Source organism: Ruditapes philippinarum, unplaced genomic scaffold (genome assembly GCF_026571515.1).
Source record: "Ruditapes philippinarum isolate M1 unplaced genomic scaffold, ASM2657151v2 ctg6247_1_1_1_1, whole genome shotgun sequence".
NCBI classification, from domain to species: domain Eukaryota; kingdom Metazoa; phylum Mollusca; class Bivalvia; order Venerida; family Veneridae; genus Ruditapes; species Ruditapes philippinarum.
The window spans coordinates 1-23,110 of NW_026858760.1; the positions used below are offsets into that span (position 1 = coordinate 1).

At 34.8% G+C, this 23,110-nt stretch overlaps 1 protein-coding gene across 2 annotated transcripts in view; it reads left to right on the plus strand.

The window, feature by feature from the left end:
* The first annotated feature begins 1,060 nt into the window (after positions 1-1,060).
* The window catches only part of LOC132754148 (uncharacterized), a 31,638-nt gene continuing 9,588 nt past the window's right edge, over positions 1,061-23,110 (plus strand). The window contains exons 1-8 of one of the 2 annotated variants that reach the window (XM_060744741.1): positions 1,061-1,196; positions 7,658-7,799; positions 8,698-8,891; positions 9,198-9,398; positions 13,982-14,020; positions 18,105-18,224; positions 19,026-19,064; positions 21,173-21,223. In XM_060744741.1, coding sequence (XP_060600724.1) covers positions 7,672-7,799; positions 8,698-8,891; positions 9,198-9,398; positions 13,982-14,020; positions 18,105-18,224; positions 19,026-19,064; positions 21,173-21,223 — 772 coding nt within the window. In that variant the 5' untranslated portion in view covers positions 1,061-1,196; positions 7,658-7,671. The remainder of the gene's footprint in view (positions 1,197-7,657; positions 7,800-8,697; positions 8,892-9,197; positions 9,399-13,981; positions 14,021-18,104; positions 18,225-19,025; positions 19,065-21,172; positions 21,224-23,110) is intronic. The other variant, XM_060744742.1, reaches the window with a different exon arrangement.

Genomic DNA, 23,110 nt, shown 5'->3' on the forward strand with positions numbered 1-23,110 from the left:
AAACAAACAGATAGCAATAGTCCTTTGGCCAATTTTATTTCGACATTTCATCATTTTACAAGAATAGTGCTGGTTTTGTTTATTAATAAGAAAAAACTAGCAATAATGAAGTGAAATGCGTTTATCTATCTATTTTAAATCTATATATGTATCTAAATTTTACGACGGCTTTTGTGCTAATATTTACAGGCACTGTTGATTTCAATAATCGCATCCTGAGTTATGCCCGGCTCACTCTTATTAGCACACACTGTAGATGTATGTACATTCATTTTACTGGTTTGGGGAAGAGGGGATTCCACTGGTGGGCAAGGGGTTTCGAGTTTTTCGAACCGTGACTGGGGGCTTGTGGTTGCAAACGCTAAGAAAATGCTATGCTTTAAGACTTAAGTGACATTTGTAATATTTTTTTCAGTTCATGAATGAAGTAAAAAAAGTCAATGCAGGATGTATATAAAGCATACAATAAATAAACGAAATCTATACGTCAAGTAAATATTTTCAACCTCAGCCCGGACAACCAATAAATATCCTGAAACCCTAGGGTTGTTTAAGCATTAAGGAAAACGTTTATTAAAAAAGTTACTGCCCGTTTCTCCAACGAGCCCACTCTTGATAAGTAGCCATCGCCCATGATTTCTGTCTAAGAGTACATTACGGTTAAGCAGTCTTGCTTCCAAGCGCAGTGTACGGTGTTAAGTCATTAAATCATTTAAATGATAACAACAATAATCTCCCAAGTGCGAAATTATAATGTTATCACATTCAGAAATGTTAAATTTTTCTCAATTTTTCTTCTGAGTGCACCTTTGCGATATAATGTGAAATCTATCTATCATTCAATAGATTGTGTATTCAGTAAAAAAACTTGAATTATGCCATTTTTCTCGTGCATTTTTTGGCCTACACTAAGGCCATATAGATTAAATTTGGATATCCCTATGTAATTCTCGGAGAAAAAAAAAAACCGTTATACATGTTAAAATCTTCACCTTAACCAGAGAAAACTACCTGTGGTCTAAGTCAGATAGATCGCTTCGTACCAGTTGGATGTGAGATTTATCAACTCGCTTCGCTCGTTGATAAATCTCACATCCAACTAGTACTCATGATCTATCCTATACATAAGAATAAGTCTGTTTGTGTAATAATGTAGACAGGAAGTTTAAAAATCTTTAATGTCATTATATTTACTGGTAAGTTTTTTTTGTGGTTACAAGTAAACAATTTTTTAAAATAAACAAGTATTTTGTTATATACTGTACTACATATAAAAAAGCTATCTTGATAAGGCACATTATGCCTCAAAAATGACTTTTGAAAACGTTCTTCTTTCTTTAGAAAGGGCAGACTGTAAAATCATAGTTTTATTCCATGTTTCTTGTTTATAACCTAAGAAAAAAGTGCTGAACATAAATTATAGTTGTTTGTCATTAAAGTAACAAAATATAAACAAAGAAGTATTTTGACTTCAGAAATATAACTAAAAAGCAATAGAAGCAGATATATGGTATTAGACCAATGAGCAAATCTTTTGAAACTATAACAGGACACTTTAAAGAAAAAGAAGCTTTTGAGGAATAAAAATAAAATAATTTCTTAGGCAATAGGGGCCTTTAAGACTTTAAGACTATTTTTAATATATTTTGAGGAGTTTTGTGTATCATTTGTATACTGCTTGCAGCCTGTCGTACTTTTTATATGCCTGAAAGAATTTCAGGCATATGTTATACCCCCTGGCGTCTGTCCGTCCGTCCGTTAGCAATTTGGTTTCCGGAGCATAACTTAAGTTCCATTTGGCCCACAATATTCAAACTTCATAGGATGATTGTCCATATTGGGTAGAAGACCCCTAATGATTTTTGGGTCACAAGGTCAAAGATCAAGGTCACAATTACCTTAAAACTGAAAACAGTTTCCAGAACATAACTCAAGTTCTATTTGGCCCACAGTGTTCAAACTTCATAGGATGGATGTCCATATTGGGTAGAAGACCCCTATTGATTTTGGGGTCACAAGGTCTAAGGTCAAGGTCACTATTACTTTAAAACTGAAAACAGTTTCCGGAGCATAACTTAAGTTCCATTTGGCCCACGATATTCAAACTTCATAGAATGATTGTCCATATTAAGTAGAAGACCATTATTGATTTTGAGGTCAAAGGTCAAGGTCACTTTTACCTTTAAATTGAAAACAGTTTCCGGAGCATACTTTAAGTTCCATCTTGGCCCACAGTATTCAAACTTCATAGTATGATTGACTAATTGGTAGAAGACCCATACTTTATTTTTGGGGTCACAAGGGTCAAAGGTCAAGGTTACTATTTACTTTAAAACTGAAAACAGTTTTCCAAGAGCATTAACTTAAGTTTCATTTGGCCACAGTGTTCAACTTCAATAGGCATGATTGTCCATATTGGGGGAGAACAATCCTATTTTTTTGGGATCAGAAGGTCTAAGGGTCAAGGTCATTTTTAGTATTACCTTACAAAACTGAAAAACAGTTTCCGGAGCAAATTAAGTTCCATTTGACCCACAAAATATACAAAACTTCAAGGAGGATTGCTAATTTGAAGGAGGTTATACTTTATTTAAATTCTCAGTCTTACAAATTATTAATCCTTGCAAAAAAAAAAACCACACACTAACACCTTTCGGGCATATAATGCTCGGCCTAGAGGTGCTCTTCTTATTGAATATTTTTGAGCATTTATAAATTTACAATTTGTTGTATTGCATTTGGTAGCTATTAGCAACTGTCATAATATATGTCGTTATTATTAATTAAATTATTATCAATTATATAGTAAATACATAATAATAATAAGTCTAGTTTAATTTTTGCTTATATGCTGTCTAAAGGTGAAACTTTAAAAAGAAACTGTGATTTTATTTTTCTGTACGGTATTTCAATATAAGATTGGTTTTATGTCAAGTGTTAAATGTAACAATTTAAGTGTTTTTCTTGTGAATGCAGTCAAGTACTATCCTAAATATGAACGGAAAGGGCTGATGTATAATGTTGAGATTCAAATGTCAAACTTATAATTATCACATTGTCTAAGCTATATATATGTTTATGTTTATTGACCTGACATATATAAACATGCATATAAAACTTGGCTTATTTTATGTTGTATAAAAATTATTGTTGTTAACTCATTCTTAAACGTCATTTAATTAAAGTTAAAGTACAGTAAAATTTATATCCAATGAATACAATATTCTACCATTACACTAAATTTATTTATGTGTATGTTGTTTATGTAAAGTTAAAATGACATACTCATTTTTTTCATTGTCGAGTTGAGATGTCAATTAGTGATATATTTCATAGATGATATTTGTTTGTTTTGCCATGTAAGATTGAAATATAATTTCACTGAGTGAACACCAGATGGCAATATTTTTAACGAAGTTGGCGTAAGCCACGAGTGAAAATAAATAGGCTGAGGGGTTTCACGAAATGAAATATTATTTCAAATCTTATATATAAAACAAAATAAATTTTCTTTTTATTTTTTAATGCTTTTATTTTGATTTTAAGTTAATTTTTACAAGATTTTCCCGCGTAATCGGTCGCGGCATTCTCCTTTGTGTCGTCAATTTATAGTTCTTGTTAAATTTCTCTAATTTTTGTTAAATTTTTAAAAATGGGATGTATGATGGACATTGACTTTCTTGTTTCCTAAAGAAGCAACATTTTACGCATGACGGCATTTATTTCTGCTGTTATTCCATTTAGTCTTTTGATTTTTCTTTTCATCCGCATTTCAGTATATAAGTCCGGCTACAGTGAAAATTATATTTTTAAATAAATTTCACTTAGTGGTTTTCAGAAAATATTGTTCCAAGGTTTGATATCAACGGGGGTTTGGCAATTTGGGGATGAGCTCCCTTTACCTACAAAAAGCCCCAAATGGTTTTTTTGCGGTTAAAATATTAGCCCTCTGTAAACCCAAGTCCAGCTCCTGGCCTGCACTGTGGCTAGTCTCTAGTCCGGCGGAATTGCTACCACTGAAGGAGAAGGGGCGGAAAGGCGGGTCATTCCTGCTGACAGGCAAACCAGGCAAGCAAAACAAATTTCGCTGGACAAAGTATTGAGGAAGTAAGCAACATCCACATAGCAGGGAAAATTGAAGAGAGGTCAGGAGGGAAGGGAGAGAGGGACCAACAGGAAAAAGCCAAGGAGAAAAGTCTTGGAGAAGGCCCTTAACCCCTTAGTGAAACTTCATGCCTGCTCTACGTCAGCTTCAAAACTAAAGAAAGTCACCAGGGTCAAATGGCATTTCACAAATGAGAGATGCTCATAACACTTGGGCTGGGCCTTGGCAACGGGCCAAACTCCTGGGAAATAATAACAATCTCACCTGGAGAGAAGGACAACTCCCACAAATATGGAGAGAGGCGAGAAACCAATGATCCCCAAATTCAATAAAGCGGGCAAGGATCGGAATAAGGCATCAAGCTATCTTAATGTGGTTCTGGAATACAACCAACTTCTGGCTAACCCAACAGGGCTGGCTTCAGGCAGTTCAGGTCAACTGAAGACCAAACCAACATACCTTGCCCCAAGGAAATTGAGGATGCTTTTCAAGAAAAGAAGGTCAACCCTAGTCACATGGATCGACCTCCAGAGGAGCATTTGACAAGATATGGACAGACGGTCTGCTGGTCAAGCTACAGAAGGAATGGCATTGGGGGGCAATGTACAAGTGGGTCAAGTCGTTTCTTCTGTTTAGAACAGAAGAAGCACGAGTCAGTACCGACGGGGTCCCCACCAGCCGAAAAGTTCCTACAGAGACCTGGTGTTCCTCAAGGTGGTGTCCTGTCGCCCCACTCTCTTTCTCATCTTCATAAATGATCTGGTGTCGATCTACCAGAAAAAAAAAAGAGGTATTAAAGCAGCCACTCTATGCAGATTGACCTTGTCCTATGGTGTTCAGAAGAAATGCACCACTGCCCACCTACAGGATGCAACAAGCTGCCGACCAGCTATCAGCATGTGCAGATGAGTGGTGTGTAAAGGTGAAATACAGATAATCATGTTACCACACTGTTTCACACTGTCACCAAAACAGAAAGCTGGGAACCATCAAAGTCAGTGGCACAACTCTTACTGAAAGTGGAAGAGGCTACCTACCCTCGGTGTGACCTTTGACAAACGGCTGACATGGAAAAGCCCCATGTAGCAGCGCAAATGCTGAAACCAAGGCCGGAAAAAAGCTAGCTATACTCCGGAACTGGCAGGCACCAACTGGGGAGCAAATGCGGAGATACTAAAGACAGTATACCAAGGCACAATTAGGCCCCATCTAGAATATGAATCCCTCAGCTTGGATAACTACGTCAAAGACAAACCAGAATGTGCTCGACAAGGTCCAAAACCAAGCCTTACGTGTTATAACAGGAGCAATGAAATCCACTCCAATCTAGGCTATGGAAAACCCTTACCACCATTCCACCACTAAGTCATAGAAGAGATTGCCAAAGCACTTGTACAAGCAGCAAATATGAGTTCCTGCAGACCACCCAATGAACCAAAAGTTACAAGGACTGACAAAGAATCGTCTGCGCAGAGATAGCTTTGTACACGAGGCAAGAAACTGAATAGAAACTTATGCTGGAAAACTTGGACCTTTTATTATACCACTTGATAAATCTGACCTGCCAAACCCATGGATAATAGAACTGTCCAACACACATATTAATACGACTGTGCCACTACTCCATCCAAGTACAAAAGATGATGTCACCAAAAAAGCACTCACACTCGCAATGATAGCTGATGAGTACCCTCAAGAGTCATGGACTCATATCTATACAGATGGCTCAGCTACAGCAGCTATAAAAGATGGGGAGCTGGCATCTACATCCAAAACATACCAATGGTAAAAGTGACACAGTTAGTGTAGCAACGGGGAAATACTGTACCAACTACAAGGCAGAGTATGAAGCCATCATGACAGCTCTGAAAGTGATTGAAGAGTCTCCAGAGGACTGCCCGCAGATCGTCATATTAACAGATGCTCTGTCGGTACTACATGCCCTAGAAAACCATCAGCTGCCTGAACTATCAGAGGTGCTATCTCGCATGTCACAAACCAGACAAATAGCACTCCAGTGGATCCCCGCACATTGCGGCATCCCTTGAAATGAAAAGGCTGATAAACTGGCAAAGCTAGGAGCTGAAGGTGATCAGCCCATGAACCACAACAGCTACAAGGAGAAGACAACAACAATCAAAGCAGCAATGAGGTGCCAGTCAAACAAGGATGACTACCACTACCTGGACAGGAAGGAGCAAGTAATTATCTTTAGGCTCCGCACAGGTCATAACAGGCTGAACGCACATATGTACAAAATAAAACTAGCTGCCTCTCCTAAGTGCTCCTGTGGCCGTGACAACCAAACAGCTGAACATCTCCTACAACGATGTCCTCTCCTGGAACAACAGAGAAGAGCGGTGTGGCCAGTGGAGACCGGGATACAAACGAAACTACACGGCACAATGGAGGAACTGCAGAAGACTGCAACCTTTATCGATGTGACCGGCCTGAGATTGTAGCGGTGAACGAGAAGAAGAAGAAGAAGATCAGAATATAATCATCTGATATATTACAATAAAACACTGGAAAGCATGAAATAAAAGAGATTCACTATCATAATAGTGATTGACCAATAATTGATCATGAAAAATGTTTAGGATAAAAAACTGCATGCCACATTTAAAAAAAATGAACATTACCAATGCATTCTGAATGATATTTTTAGAAATTTCCATGGGTCATGTGGATTATTGATTATTTTGGCATATGTTACACAATTATGGCAAACTGTAGTTATTTTGATATCTAAAATGAAACACAATTATGGCAAAATGTAGTTATTTTGACATATAAAATGAAACACAATTATGGCAAAATGTAGTTATTTTGACATATAAAATGAAACACAATTATGACAAAATGTAGTTATTTCGACATATAAAATGAAACACAATTATGGCAAAATGTAGTTATCTTTACATATAAAATGAAACACAATTATGGAAAATGTAATTATCTTGACATATAAAATGAAACATAATTATGGCAAAATGTAGTTATCTTGACATATAAAATGAAACACAATTATGGCAAAATGTAGTTATCTTGACATATAAAATGAAACACAATTATGGCAAAATGTAGTTATTTTGACATATAAAATGAAACACAATTATGGCAAAATGTAGTTATTTTGACATATAAAATGAAACACAATTATGGCAAAATGTTGTTATTTTGACATATAAAATGAAACACAATGATGGCAAAATGTAGTTATTTTGACAAATAAAAGGAAACACAATTATGACAAAATGTTGTTATTTTGATTTCACTAGCTAACGGTCTTCACCGTACCGTATTTATATACTATGACATGCAACATCAGACAACGAGGAAAAGAAAAAATGTAATTAAAGCGACTTATTAATAAAATTATAAAGTTTTGCAAGCCAGAGTTAGACTTTCGTCTGTGCACTAGCCATTTATACTTAGATGGGCATATATAGTCTCTGTAATAACTGACTTATTGTTCCAATGAATAATTTATCTATAATTCTAGTGTAAATTTAATGATTTTGATGTAATAGTTTGATTTTACCATTCCAGATTGAACACTACAGATGATGTATTCCAGGGCTGTAGCATCAATGATGCTGTTTATTCTAGTGTTTGAACAAGTTTATGCAAAAAAGGATTATAAATACTACAAGATCTCTCATGGACCTATGAAACACGAGACAGGAAGATAGTAAGTGTTTGAAATAATCACATTACCCCAATGCTTGGCAAATATATCATTCTAGAGTAGCGGCGTGGCTGAGTGGTTAATTTGTCAGACTAATAATCTAAGGATTGCTGACTGCATGGGTCCAAACCTTGTCTGGGGAAAGCTGTTGTTTCATTGCTTAGTACTGGTTGGTTCCAGGAACGGATTAGAGAGTGTTTCAATAAGCTTATAGCTTCCAATACTGTCGAACTAAAGTAAATTTGTATAAACTAAATATATCATTTTACTCTGTCTGTTATCTGTCTGTCTGTCTGTCTGTCTGTGAAGTTCATTTTGGTCATAATGAGCAAGATTAGGTGTAACCCTCAGTTGAAGATTGCTGGCAGCCATAAAACCAGTGCAGACCAAGATCAGCCAGTGCATTTGTGGTCTGCACTGTTCACTATTCAGTTAGTAAATATTTGAAATTTTCCCTAAAAAATGATGAATGGTTTTGTCCAGATTGAAAGATGTACAAGTTCATTTGAAATATTTACATGTACCATGGCTGTCATAATATTATGGGGTAAAAACTTTTGTCAAGTACCAGAATATCTCTATTGCAAACTCAGTTTTAATTTAAGTGCAACAACTCTTTACACACCCTATAACCGGCTTGAGGGCATTAAATTCTCAACATTAAAAATAAAATTAAATGGTGGACTTGTAGTCTGATAGGGATACCTGCATTATAAGTGACCTGTTTCAGAGGGGTACAACTCTATTAAAATCTATGTCACAAGAACTATGAACAGAAAATACTTCAGATTTAATTTTAATTTAACAATTAATTTATCTATGAATGCCATTTCATATTTTTGTTTATTGGTAGTTGATACATGTTGAATAAATTTATATAATTAAAATATTATATTTTCAGCATATATCAACCATCATTTGGGGACCCCAAGTACTGTATGTACTGTCCATTAGAGGCTCTGCTAAATAGTCGTGCTGGTGTCCAGCAACCAAAGTGTCTAGAGAAATACCAAGGAAAAAACATTGCTGAAGAGATTTTACCCCAGGAGAATGCAAATTCAAAGTATCCATTGTGTGACAAAGGACAGATTCCTGGTGAGTCACTTTGATATAATTATAATTCTTATATAAGACCAGTGTCAAAGTGGTTAGATTTACTTAACTGAATTGTTTCCCCTCTGTAGATTTGAACTCTACCTCAGAGATATGATGAATTAAGCTAGCCTGAACCATCCATAGTGGCACAGCAGGCTCTATACTGTCTGCTTACTTCAACTTTTCATAATGGACAGTTTGAAAACAGATGCTAGACAAGTCCATTTAAGTAATTAAACAACTTAAAGTAAATTGTTGTTTTTAAATGAATCTCATTAGGTAGATTATTTAATTACTTTTACACAGGGTGTGGACCACCACCAGAAGTAAACAAGACGAAAAACCATGAGTGGGTCTGCGATCCGGGTTACAGTAATGTTTATTACTCAGTGTATTTTAAGTGTGCTCTTGCTTGTAATTTTACTGACTGTTTGGACTGGCAGTTTTACTGCAATGAGTCGCTCCAGTGGGAGGTACTGCCAGCATTGGTGTGGCAAAAGTGTGAAGGTATGTGAAAAGATAATTTATTTTGCATAAATGTTACCTGTAAAAAAATGTTAGTATTTAGTGAATTATCATAGAGAACAGTTTTTATCTTGGATATTAATTCGGCTTTTTAAAAAATAGTAGGGCTATCCTACACATCTGGGCGTCTGCTTGTGTTTTTGGCGTAACACTCACTGCTAAAGTTTTGCGAGCAACCTAATATCTCATCATTAACCACTAATGATATTTGTTGGCACATTTATTTGAGAGCATTATAGGAGAACAGTATCTAAGGCCCCTTCTAAGATACTGAAGCTATTCACTTAAAACTTCATACATCACTTTCTGATCATAGCTAGAGGTAACTTTCCAAGACCCATAACTCTGACTTGTATTTTGAATGAAATTAGGTTCGTTATAAACTTAACAAAATTTCTTGGTCTTTATCCAAAACTCATAACTACATGTATGTCATGTACATTATTTGTATCTGTATAGTAGTACAAAAAATCATAATGGCTGCAGCTGTTTCGTAAACATGTTGTCTTTGTAAAGAAATAATGTTGGAAGGATTTAAATGTACACTTAACAAATCTTATAAGTGTGCACCTTTTATGTCCTTATAACTTTTTCGTTTATCAATATATTTTTACAAAATTTTGTGTTCTGACTATTGGCTGCTTTTCCACACTTTTCCCGTGCTCAAGCATGCCAATTTTAATTATGAGGTGCAATCAACCATGAACGAACGAAATTAACACAATGCACGAAAAAAATGATAGAATGGGTGAAATAAAATTGCACAAGATATTCTCGGATACGATAGAGATCGACATATCAGAAAAACATAACATGGGTAGATTATCTATACAACAGCGTGGTATAGCCCTAGGATTGGTCAACGCTGGTGTACACCAAACAGAGGTTGGTAACAAAATTTATTTGTTTAAATAATTATATTAATTCATTTGCATTGGAAAAGCCGAAAATCATTTAAATTCAGTTTCTACCTAAGACGAATATAAAATTTATATTTTTTTTATTTAGTAATAACTTGTCTGTATCATTTGTAGGTTGCGCCTCGCATGGGTGTACACCGAAACTATAAGAAGGCTAATCATTAAGTACAGAGCAACTTCGTTGGTAACCTTCCTCACCAACCCCAAAATTATCTACAATGGTATGTAAGATCGATGTGACGACGCTGCCGGGCTGAAATACAAAGTCAGGGTGGGCACACGCGGTATAAGGACATCATTTTGCAACATCGACTTTCGACACGCATTCAAATTTTTTAGAATTACATCTTAAATTTGTATCTTGAATAAAAAATACTGAATAAAAATGATAACATGTCTCTTTTCTGTATTTATTGAAAATTTCAGCATGATCGGACAAATATTGATACACCTATGAAACCATTTATACATGCACACTTATAAGATTTGTTAAGTGTATGATGACTTAAAGCAGCAGCATGCCTCCAGGTTCATCATTATTTTCAAGAAAATTTGAAAATATATTTAAAAGTAAAATATTGTCAAGTGAACAAAGAAAGTCATTTACAGACTGCAAACAGCACTTTAAATCCATGTAATTTACCAAAAAGAGGTTAAAATATTCTGAAAGAGCCCTTACTGTGTTAGTAACATAGTAGAAATATTGTGTTAAATACTGCAAAATCAGTCATTAATCACATATAACATGTAAATTATTTCTTGAATCTTGAATCTTTTTACTTTTCTTAAACTCTTAATTCATTTTTCTCAATTTTGATTTTCCCTAAAATATTTTGGTTTATCTGGAGGCATGCAGCAGTAAAAAAGTAATATATGCAGCTTCTCTCTGCTTATTGACATCCTACTCAACATAACACAAAAGTCAAATTTTTAAACTGTGTATGCCATTGGCATAGGTTAATGCCCTGCAAAATTAAAAAAAAAATTTCATAATAAAACAAGGTATTATGAACTTCAAGTCAAGTGATTGCAGCCTCTGATATTTATTTAGTTGTAAGGGGGGGGGGGTATACTGGAATAAGCTCGCATGGAGGTTAGTCATGATTAGTAGATGACCCCTATTGATTTTGAGGTCACCAGGTTGAAGGTCAAGGTCACAGGGGCCTTGACTTCAAAAAGCTTGTCCGCCCAATAACTTAAAATTCCTTTGACCTACAGTCTTCATAGTTGGCATGGAGGTTGATCATTGGTTTGAGGTCACTGGGTCAAAGGTCACAGGGACCTTGACAAAAATAAACTTTTCCCCTCAATTGCTTAAGAATGCCTGTCCGCAGTGTATTGATTTTGACATTTTCACATTTGAAGCATGTAGAATACATAACTTAGCAATGCACTGGCTTAGTAACCTCAGAATTGGCAGGGAAGTTGTCATCGAGCTCTAAATGGCCACTGTTGATTCTGACAAAGTGGTATGCGGGGATATTCACGCCATGACAGTGGCAGTTCTGGTTCAATCAGGGAATAAACGTTGGTACATTGTTCTAGAGTGGTAGGTTTATATGGGTTTGTGTGTCAGTTGGGGTGTGACATGCATTCCGTTAAGTGCTAGATTTTGCCTGTGCAACTGTCTTTTACAAATGTGAAAAAGTTTGTAACAAAGTAATTGTTTTGAAGTTTATGAAGAGTAAACAAAAACTGACTGAAACTTTAGTTACCATTTGAAGTTAAACACAAAAAGAAATATTATTTACAAGTTTTCCAATTGAAATACGAGGAGCATTCAATATTTAGTGACGGGCCTCATTTTTCTCTAAGTATATTTCGTGAATCACGTGCAAAGTTACATTATGATACGCTTCAACTCTTTATCTTTCCAACGGTGTATCATACATGTATCCTAATTCACACACGTTTTAAGAAATTTAGTGTTGAAAGTTGAATATTCGATCAACTGCGTATAAAAATGGCTGGAAAAGATTCAGTAAATAATGTTGAAATTCGAGCTTACATCAAAGCGCGTATGACATTTGGGTTAAGTGGTGCAGCCATTCATAAAGAGCTTTGTCGTATTTATGGACCATCTGTGGTTAGTGAAAGGACAGTTCAAAGATGGATTGTTAAGTTTAAAAGTGGAACGGAGTCACTAAACGATGCTAGTGGTAGGGGAAGAAAACACACAGTGGTCACCAAAAACAACATTAAAAAAGTGCAAGAACTCATTTACAAAGAAGCTCGATATACAGTTTCTGAAATAGCTAAGTATACTGGCATTTCAACGGGAAGTACATTTACGATTTTAAAGAAGCACCTCAAAGTTAAGAAGATTGCAGCCAGATGGATACCACATTTATTGACTGAAAAGCAAAAGCAAGAGCGTGTAAAATGTGCCAAGAAATTATTGAAGATGTTTCCCAAATATAACGATCGTAAATTTTCTAACATTGTAACTGGAGACGAAAGCTGGTTCCACTTTTTTGAGCCTACACGGAAGGTAAATAATAAGATATGGGCCACCAAACATACCCGTAGGCCCTGTATAGCTAAAAGAATGACTAGCACAAAGAAGGTTATGTATGCCATGTTCTTTGGTATACATGGCGTAGTGACACAAGTTCCTATTCCAAAAGGTCGTACCGTAACTGCAAAGTTTTACAAACGAATAGTGTTAAACAAAGTTGACAAATATTATCGCAAACGTCGTCCAAACACTGGTATGAGAGGTCTGTATCTACTCCATGACAACGCTACTCCACACAAGGCCGACATTGTTATGACATTCTTGGAGAGCAAACGTGTTTCTGTGCTTAATCACCCACCATACTCGCCAGATTTGGCACCCTGCGATTTCTTCCTGTTTCCAAGATTAAAGAAACACCTTCAGGGTCGCCGTTACAGCACCAGAAATGGACTTGGATCAGCATTACATCAGTTGTGTAGGGGTATACCTCAAGAAGACTATAAAAAAGCATTTCAAAATTGGATCAAACGTTTGAAACTCTGTATATTGTTCAAAGGAGATTACTTTGAAGGTTTAAAAAAATAAAAATGATTGTTGCTTTAAAAGTTTTCATTTTACTATAGCCCCGACACTAATTATTGAATACTCCTCGTATATACATTATCTACACAACAGGAAAATAAATATATAGAGGATATTCAAGTTTTTCTATAAATATATGATTTATTTTCATCGAGTGGTATGAAAATAAATATTTCATGAGTGGCGGTAGCCACGAGTGAAATATGGTAATTTTCATGCCACAAGATGAAAATAAATCATGTAATTATAGAAAAAACTTGAATTTTCTGTTTATTATATACATTTTTCACTTTTTTGCGATAAAATTTGAAAGACTTTCCCTTAAATTTTGTGTACTGGCAGAATTTAAAAGAAAGTAGTCCGGCAAGACACCAGTGAAAATACGGAAAATATGTTTCACTGCAGTGAAAAATAAATTTTTACAGTGAAAATACGTAAAATCAAAATACGCATTTTATTTCATCAATATTTCTCAATATTTCATTTATAAGTATATAATAAATAATGTTTTTGTGAAAGCAATGTAAAATGAAATTGTTTATGTTAAAAGATACTGAATTGGTGTCATGAATGACGTCTTTATATTGTTTTTGTTTTTTTTCCAGCCCCTGTAATCATTGAACCTGAAATCATTGAACCTGAAAGTAAGTATTATTATTGTATTAACTATATTTTGTCATGATGATCATTATTTAAAACGTATTTATTTTAGCTCAAATGTGAAAAAAAGTTCTTGCAATTTGTATTTATTACTTATAGCACCCTAAGCACCTACAACAGTATTATTTGCCTTAGTTTTAGAATGCCTTCTGTACACCACAACATTAATAATTATACCCCCGCACAACAAAGTTGTAAGGGGAGTATACTGGAATCAGCTTGTCCGTCCGGCCGTCCGTCGGTTTTTTCTTGTCCGCCCAATAACTTAAGATTCCTTTGACCCACAGTCTTCATATTTGGCATGCAGGTTAGTCATGGTTAGTAGATGACCCCTATTGATTTTGAGGTCACCAGGTCAAAGGTCAAGGTCACAGGGGCCTTGACATCAAAAAGCTTGTCCGCCCAATAACTTAAGATTCCTTTGACCCACAGTCTTAATATTTGGCATGGAGGTTAGTCATGATAAGTAGATGACACCTATTAATTTTGAGGTCACCAGGTCAAAGGTTAAGGTCACAGGGGCCTTGATTTCAAAAAGCTTGTCCGCCCAATAACTTAAGATTCCTTTGACCCACAGTCTTTATATTTGGCATTGAGGTTAGTCATGATTAGTAGATGAACCATTTTGATTTTGAGGTCACCCGGTCAAAGGTCAAGGTCACAGGGGCCTTGACTTCAAAAAGCTTGTCCGCCCAATAACTTAAGATTCCTTTGACCCACAGTCTTCATATTTGGCATGGAGGTTAGTCATGATTAGTAGATGACTTCTTTTGATTTTGAGGTAACCAGGCCAAAGGTCAAGGTCACAGGGGACTTGACTTCAAATAGTTTGTCCGCACAATAACTTAAGATTCCTATGACCTACAGTCTTCATATTTAGCATGGAGGTTAGTCATGATTAGTAAATGACCCCTATCGATTTTGAGGTCACCAGGTCAAAGGCCAAGGTCACAGGAGCCTTGAATTCAAAAAGCTTGTCCGCCCAATAACTTAAGATTCCTATGACCGATAGTCTTCATATTTGGCATGGACGTTAGTCATGATTAGTAGATAACCCCTATTGATTTTGAAGTCACTGGGTCAAAGGTCAAGGTCACAGGGGGCTTGACATCAAAAAAGCTTTTCCGCCCAATAACTTAAGATTCCTATGACCCACAGTCTTCATATTTGGCATGGAGGTTAGTCATGATTAGTAGATGACCCCTATCGATTTTGAGGTCACCGGGTCAAAGGTCAAGGTCACAGGGGCCTTGACTTCAAAAAGCTTGTCCGCCCAATAACTTAAGATTCCTTTGACCCACAGTCTTCATACTTGGCATGGAGGTTAGTCATGATTAGTAGATGACCCCTATTGATTTTGAGGTCACCGGGTCAAAGGTCAAGGTTGCAGGGGCCTTGACTTCAAAAAGCTTGTCCGCCCAATAACTTAAGGTTCCTATGACCCAAAGTCTTCATATTTGGCATGGAGGTTAGTCATGATTGGTAGATGATCCGTATTGATTTTGAGATCACTGGGTCAAAGGTCAAGGTCACAGGGACCTTGTCAAAATAAAGCTTTTCCCCTCAATTGCTTCAGAATGCCTGTCCAGAGTGTATTGATTTTGACATTTTCACATTTGAAGCATGTAGAATACATAACTTAGCAATGCACTGGCTTATGGCTTAGTAACCTCAGATTTGGCAGGGAGGTTGTCCTTGAGTTCTAAATGGCCACTGTTGGTTCTGACAAAGTGGTATGCGGGGGTATTCACGCCATGATAGTGGCAGTTCTAGTTCAGTATGAATTGACATATTGCTAAAAAAAACCTTATATTTTAACATTTTTTATACGCCTGTTTAAAAACGGGTTGTTTTACAGTTTTCCCCCTTTGCGGGCAGTCGTTCGGGCTGCAGCGTCCAATTTTTGTAAGGAGCAATTATCTCCTATAAACATGAAGGAATTTTAATGAAACTTCATAGAAGTGTTCACCACTGAGAAACTGTGTCAAGCATATGAGTCAGGTCTCTAGGTCAAAGGTCAAGGTCACAAAATAGAGGTCATAAAAAACGCACAGAGCAAAACTTCTACATGCATAGGGGGATTTCAATATAACTGGCACAGATGTTCACCATAATGTGAGGTGGAGTGTCATAATTTAGGTCCCTGCTGCCAAGGTTAAGGTCATACATAGGGGTTAAAGTTCAGATAAAAATACAAAAATGTGTATTCTGACCATTTAGTCATCCTTTATTGAAGGATTGAAACACAAATGGTCATTATCATAACTACTGGTGTTAAACATGTAATTTAGGTTAATAAATGCCAAGGTCACAACACTTCTACATACATAGAGGGATCTCAATAAACTTGGCACAAATGTCCACCATTGCGAGGCTTATTGCTCACATAATCCAGGTCCGAAATACCAAAGTCAAGGTTTCATAGAGAGGTCAAAGTTTGTGTACAGGGACCATTTAGTCATCATTTATGAATTGTAACACAAATGATAACTGCCATGACTACAAATGTGACACATGTAATTTAGGTTAATATTTTTAAGGTCAAGGTCAGTATAGATGATAAAATCTCCAGATATTTTCCGGATATTGCCCAGCACGAATCTTCTTTTTGAACATCTATAATTCCCATATCTCTGTCAAATGCTTTTGTGACAGGCCTATTTTGTAACAATGTTACCCTTGTTATATTTAGAGAATGGATATCTTAGATTAATAACAGACGGTTTCATATTTAATCTTTTACAATACCCTGCAAAACTTAGATTTATTTTGCCTTTAATAAGGGTCATTTGCACACCTGTGTATTATACATTCATTGTGTATCACAGTATGACCTATCTGGACATCTATTTTGCAGGGAGGAGTAAATCATTAGATTTTCTAAGTGAGAGTCTTTATGTCCATTCCTGAGAATTACTTTTATATTATGAAACATTATATGAAATACAATGATTTTTAGATCATTTTAGCTCGGCTATTCGAAGAATATGAGAGCTATTGTAGTTGCCCCGGCATCGGCGTCCATGTCGGCGTCTGCGTTGGTTAAAGTTTTTTGTAAAGTCAAATATCTCAATTATTGTTTGAGATATTCAATTGAAACTTACAATACTTTTTTATAGTAACAATGTACATCAGATTGACAAGTTGGATAACTCTGCCTACAATATTTAAAGAATAATGCCCCTTTTTAACTTAAAAATTTTGGTTAAAGTTTTTTTTGTAAAGTCAAATATCTCAATTATTGCTTGAGATATTCAATTGAAATTTACAATACTTTTTTATAGTAACAATGTACATCAGGTTTTAAAATTGCATAACACTGCCTGCAATATTTGCAGAATTATTTGCCCATTTGAAACTTAGAAATTTTGGTTAAAGATTAAAGGTCTTCAAAAATATTTACTTGAAACTTTATACATGTACTTAGGGTCATAATTGGAGGGTCATAATTGTATGTCACTGACCAGGTTCCATAACTCTATCTTGCATTTAGGCTGATTCATCTCCCCTTTTCTTCTTAGTCTCTTGGTTAATGTTTACATGCAAGTTTTACATATCTCAATAACTATTAAAGATATTTATCTAAAACTTCACATATGAATTATAGTCATAATTGTAGGTCACTGACCAAGATCTATAATTCTTTCTTACATTTAGGCTGATTTTTTCCCCTTTTTCAACTTAGAAATTCATGGTAAAGTTTTGCTTGTAAGCTGTTATCTCCATAACTACTGAAGGGTTTGTGCCTTTTTTGGGACAATTTTATGCATTCATAAAGCAGTGATTACCTTGATAAAACATCTTAATAACAAGCCTTTGCACCTTTTCGGTCAATTTTATGTATTCATAGGTTATTAGCATTATTATGCTCAATAAAACACCCTTGTGACAACTTTTCGAATAGTAGAGCCAATACTGTCCTACAACAGTTCTTGTTATTTTTCACTATATATTTGGCTTGTACTCCGACAGTTCTTGTTATATTTTATGTAATTCGTTTCTTTTGATATTTCAGTTTATTGGTTGTCAAAATATAATATTATTTAAACATTTTTTTGTATTTCTCAGGTATTGTTAAGCTTGTCATCATGGTAGCTGTAATTGTTGGATCGGTTGTAATTGCAATACTTGCATATTTTTCCTGCCTATGTTATAAAAAAGTTAAAAGAGCCAGATCTAGGGAAGATAGTATGTAGAACAATTTGTTTATTCAATTTCATTATAACTTTTAAATTTTTGAGAGCACCTGTAACAAATAGTATGATGTTTATACATTGTAAAGTACAATATGGAATTCAATTGTACTAGTACACAGCTGTCAAAACTATATTGGATGATGCAATAGCCAAGTCTGATATAGGTTTTGAGGTTGTGTAGGAGTCTAAAGGAACCAGTATTGTTGCCAATCATGTTTAAAGACCTCTTTAATTCACACGAACATTTTTTGACATTTTACTTCAATTACAGTAAAAATTTGATAGAGGTTTCGGAGTCTGAAAGTGAAAATGAGGCTAGATGGAAAATAATGTGCATTTGATAAAGATATTTTTGACGCTAAATTATGAGCTATATGTGGTGTGATATGGATTTAACATGAACTTTTGGACTCCGGAAATGAAAACGAGGCTTAATGGATAAGACTTGATCCGATACTGATTTCGGATTTTCGGATGTTTGAACATCACACGGTGCAAATGATAGAGTGCATTTGTTATGTTCTAGAAAGTGTGAAATAAATGTTATTAATATACATAAACTACCGTACATACTGTTTGGTCTTAGAAGTTAAAGTAGGAATATAGAGAAATTTAGTAATATTAAGTGCAGAAAATATAATGATTTTCATTTTAACGCCATTTTGTAGGAATTTCCCCTTTTCCATTGAACCATGTGTGTTTAAGTACTATTAGTTTTTACTTAAATAAAGATAAAAGATCCAAGCATTGTTTCCTTTATTACATTTTGGTTATACCTTTTCTTTTTTTTTAGTGGCGATGACTGAAATGAAAGAAATGAAAGCAGAGAGAGGTATGTCTTGGGTTATATTAATGATAAAATTACAAGTCTCAATTTTTACCTCATTTGAGCATTACCAAATATGACCAGAAATAATTTATTGGTCACATGTTAATTCAGAATATAGGTTTACCATTAATGTATGTGAAATAACTCCACTTGGTTTAGAATTAAATCACATATTTATGTAAATTTGCTCATGCCATAATTACAATTGGCTCCATTTAGGGGTCAACAGAGCTAAAAATAAAAAAACCTTTAAAACATCTTCTTCTACTAAATTAAATGATGGATAATCACCAAAATTTGTCTGTAGCATTTTTAGGCAGTCTTGTATTAAATTTACTCATTTTTATTTGATTGGCCCCTTTTAGGAGTCTTTTGAGCTAGAAAAAGAAAAACGTTTAGACATCTTGTTCTACAGAACTAATTGATGGATGATCACCAAACTTTGTCTGTAGCGTTCTTAGGAAGTGTTTTATCAATTTTGCTCATATTAATGTGATTGGCCTCTTTTAGGGGCTGCTAAAGCTAAAAATAAAACTACCTTTTAATGTCTCCTTGTACATTACTAATTGATAGATGATCACCAAATTTTGTTTATTTGTTTGTTTGTTTCATTTTACGCCTTTTCTCAACAATATTTCAGTCATATAGGCGTGTAGTTTCCTAACCAAATTTTGTCTGTAGCATACTTAGGTAGTCTTTTATCAAGTTTGCTCATATTAATTTGATTGGCCCCTTTAAGGGGCAGCTAAAGCTAAAAATAGAAAAACATTTGAACACCATCTCGTACTAAAATAATTGATGGATAATCACCAGACTTTGTCTGTAGCATTCTTAGTGGCCCTATTGTTTATTATGAAGAAAAGAAGAAAAAAACAATCAGTCTTGTGGAAGTATATTACTAGAGGGGCAAGTTAAAGTTGCCCAAAGAGCGGAACTTGCCTTTCAGCAAGTTCATTTGAAAAATTATTTCCAAGACTGAAAAGCAGTTGTTTCTGGTGAGCAACTCAGGGCCATCATATTAAGGAGTTAACCCCTACAACTGCAATAAGGTGACAATGCATAAGAGGTCAATTGTTTTCTCTATAATTATCAAAGATATGAGGTCATTGGGGTCATAGTTACTAAGATAAAGAAATGATGTTACAGTCTTCATTTTGTCAGAAAGTTATAAGTAAACTTGGGCATTAATACGTGTAATTATCCAAATAAGCAGGAAAAAGGCCATAATGTACCTCTAATTATTCGTTTGAATGTAGTATGGAATATATTTTCAGGATATTAATGAAATTCCATTTATTACATGCTTTTCGCTGGTTTATAGAAATATATCAGTGATATTAAACTGGTAATTTCACTGTTTGAAACAGTGAAATTACCACTTTGGTAATTTCACTGTTTTGAATTTAAGCCCCTTACATTGTTTCGATGAAATACCAGCATGCACAGTACTGGTACCAACTTAATGATGTGACGTTGCAAATGACGACGCATTGTATTATTATTTGGCGCGCTTTTAATTCAGTATTAGGTTTAATGTCTTTTTAAAATGTTTCAATGCATATAATAAAAAGAAAATTTGTTTAGTTTAGTGTAAGATCGAAATATATTTTACCTTGTGGCTGCGCCACTCGTGAAATATACCTCTTGGTGCTCACTTGGTGAAATATATTCCGATCTTACACTGAACTAAACTAATATCCTCTATATATTTTCACAAGCCAGTAAAGCAAGTCAAAATATATCGAGTTTTATCATGTTGAGTGAAAATGTTTTCCATATTTCTTGACCAAAATAATACCTTTTTATTAATTTGCCATCAAGAAAAAAACACAAAACTGTTTAGGAAAATCCTAATTAAATTCTAATTTAACAGGATGCAGTAATTGCTTATTTGTCAGCAGAAAATATAATGATTTTCATTTTAACTCCATTTTGGAGGAATTTCCCCAATTTCATTTCAACCACTTATCTATTGTTCTATGATTATAATACATGTAGTTTTAAAACAAATTTGAGTCATTTACATGTGTTTTAAAGTACTGCTAGCTTTTACTCAAGTAAAAATCCAAACATTGTTTCTTATATAGTATTTTGTTGTTTTTTATTTGCAGTCGGGTTAAATGATGTAAGACTTGATATCAATGAAGTGAATGAACAGACAGGTAAGTCTTGTGTTATATTAATTATAAAATTACGAGTCTCATCTTTAACCTCATGATATATTTGCCTGAATATTAAATATGACCAGAAATAATTTTTAGTGCCATTTTGGTTCACCACAGGGGACTTATTAGGTTTGCCATCAATAACTTTACTTGGTTAAGACTTAAGTCACATTTTTATGAAAATCCATGTTATTGGGCAATATTCTGTGTGCCACTTTAGCGCAGTTATGGGTTAGATGGCATTGAATTATAAACTATGGAGTTAACACTTTACTGCATTAAATTGATGATGTATAAGTCAATTGTTTTCACTATAATATCATGAAAGGTCATTGGGGTCAAAGTCACTAAGATAAATAAATAATGTTAACGCCTAATTTGTCATAAAGTTATAAGTAAACTTGTGCATTAATATACAGTCGACTCTCGTTATCTCGAAGTCATTGGGACCGTTCAAAAAATATCGAGATAACGAAATGTCGAGATAAACATATTAGGGTTAGAACAAGGCGAAACTGATTTTTACAAAAGACATGTGCATACCTTATGTCAAATAAACTATAATATCCCCATGTCTCGTTTTCATAGGCCTAGTCAATATTTAACAAAGTAACATAAGCGGATGTTTACCAGCGGAAATACGGGTGTCTGTGATAAAAACACATAGTGAAGTTTACTCAGTAATACACCAATTTAGTGAATCGGATATCGGATATGGTTGATCCGGATATCCTCCCGGGTTATTTATCCGGTCTTTCTCGAGATTGTTCCACCGCTGATTGATTTGGTGGTGATGTTGTGAAACAATATTGCAACGATAGCGTTTCTATACTTTCACTTTTTCATTTACATTTAAAGTCATAATGAATTGAATTGAATTGAATGTAAAATTCACTCATTGTGGACATAAGTCAATCAACACGCTAAATAGATTAACTTTTATAAAGACAGCTAAACTTGTTACAAACATAATCGTCATTATGACACGCGCTATTAATTGAGCAATTATCGTCTAGATTGTGTTTTTCACACGTCTGAAGGGAACAGACGAAGTCGAGATAAACAAAGGATAATAGTGTGAAAATAACTGTTGGGGCTGAAATTTTACATCGAAATACTGAAAATATCGAAATAGAAATATCGAGATAAACAAATATTTCCAATATAGATAAAGAAGGAAGAAAATCGGGACTTTCAAAATTTCATCGAGATGACGAAATATCGAGAAAAGCGATGTCGAGATAACGATAGTTGACTGTACTTGTTATTATCCAGATGAGCAGTAAAAGGGCCATAATACCCTCTTTAAAAAAACAACAAAAAAAACAAAACAAAAAAAAACAAGAAAATAAACAAACAATAATATTTAGGAAAATTCAGTGATGAGGATAGGGTTATTGTCCCCCTGCCTTTTCGAAGAAAAAAGTGGGATATAGAAAAAGGCTCTGTCCGTCTGTCTGTCCGTATGTCTGTCTGTCCGCACTACTGAACAGGGATAGAGGGCCATCTAACTGTAAACAGAACAAAAGCGATGTCGAGATAACGATAGTTGACTGTACTTGTAATTATCCAGATGAGCAGTAAAAGGGCCATAATACCCTCTTTAAAAAAACAACAAAAAAAACAAAACCAAAACAAAAAAAACAAGAAAATAAACAAACAATAATATTTAGGAAAATTCAGTGATGAGGATAGGGTTATTGTCCCTCCGCCTTTCCGAAGAAAAAAGTGGGATATAGAAATAAGGTTCCATCTGTCTGTCTGTCCGTATGTCTGTCTGTCCGTACGAACCCAGAGGTACTTGTGTGACTTGGAGAACAATGGGTTACAGTAAATTCTCTTTGATCCTATTCATTCTGTTTTTACTTGTGTGTCTTTTTAGCT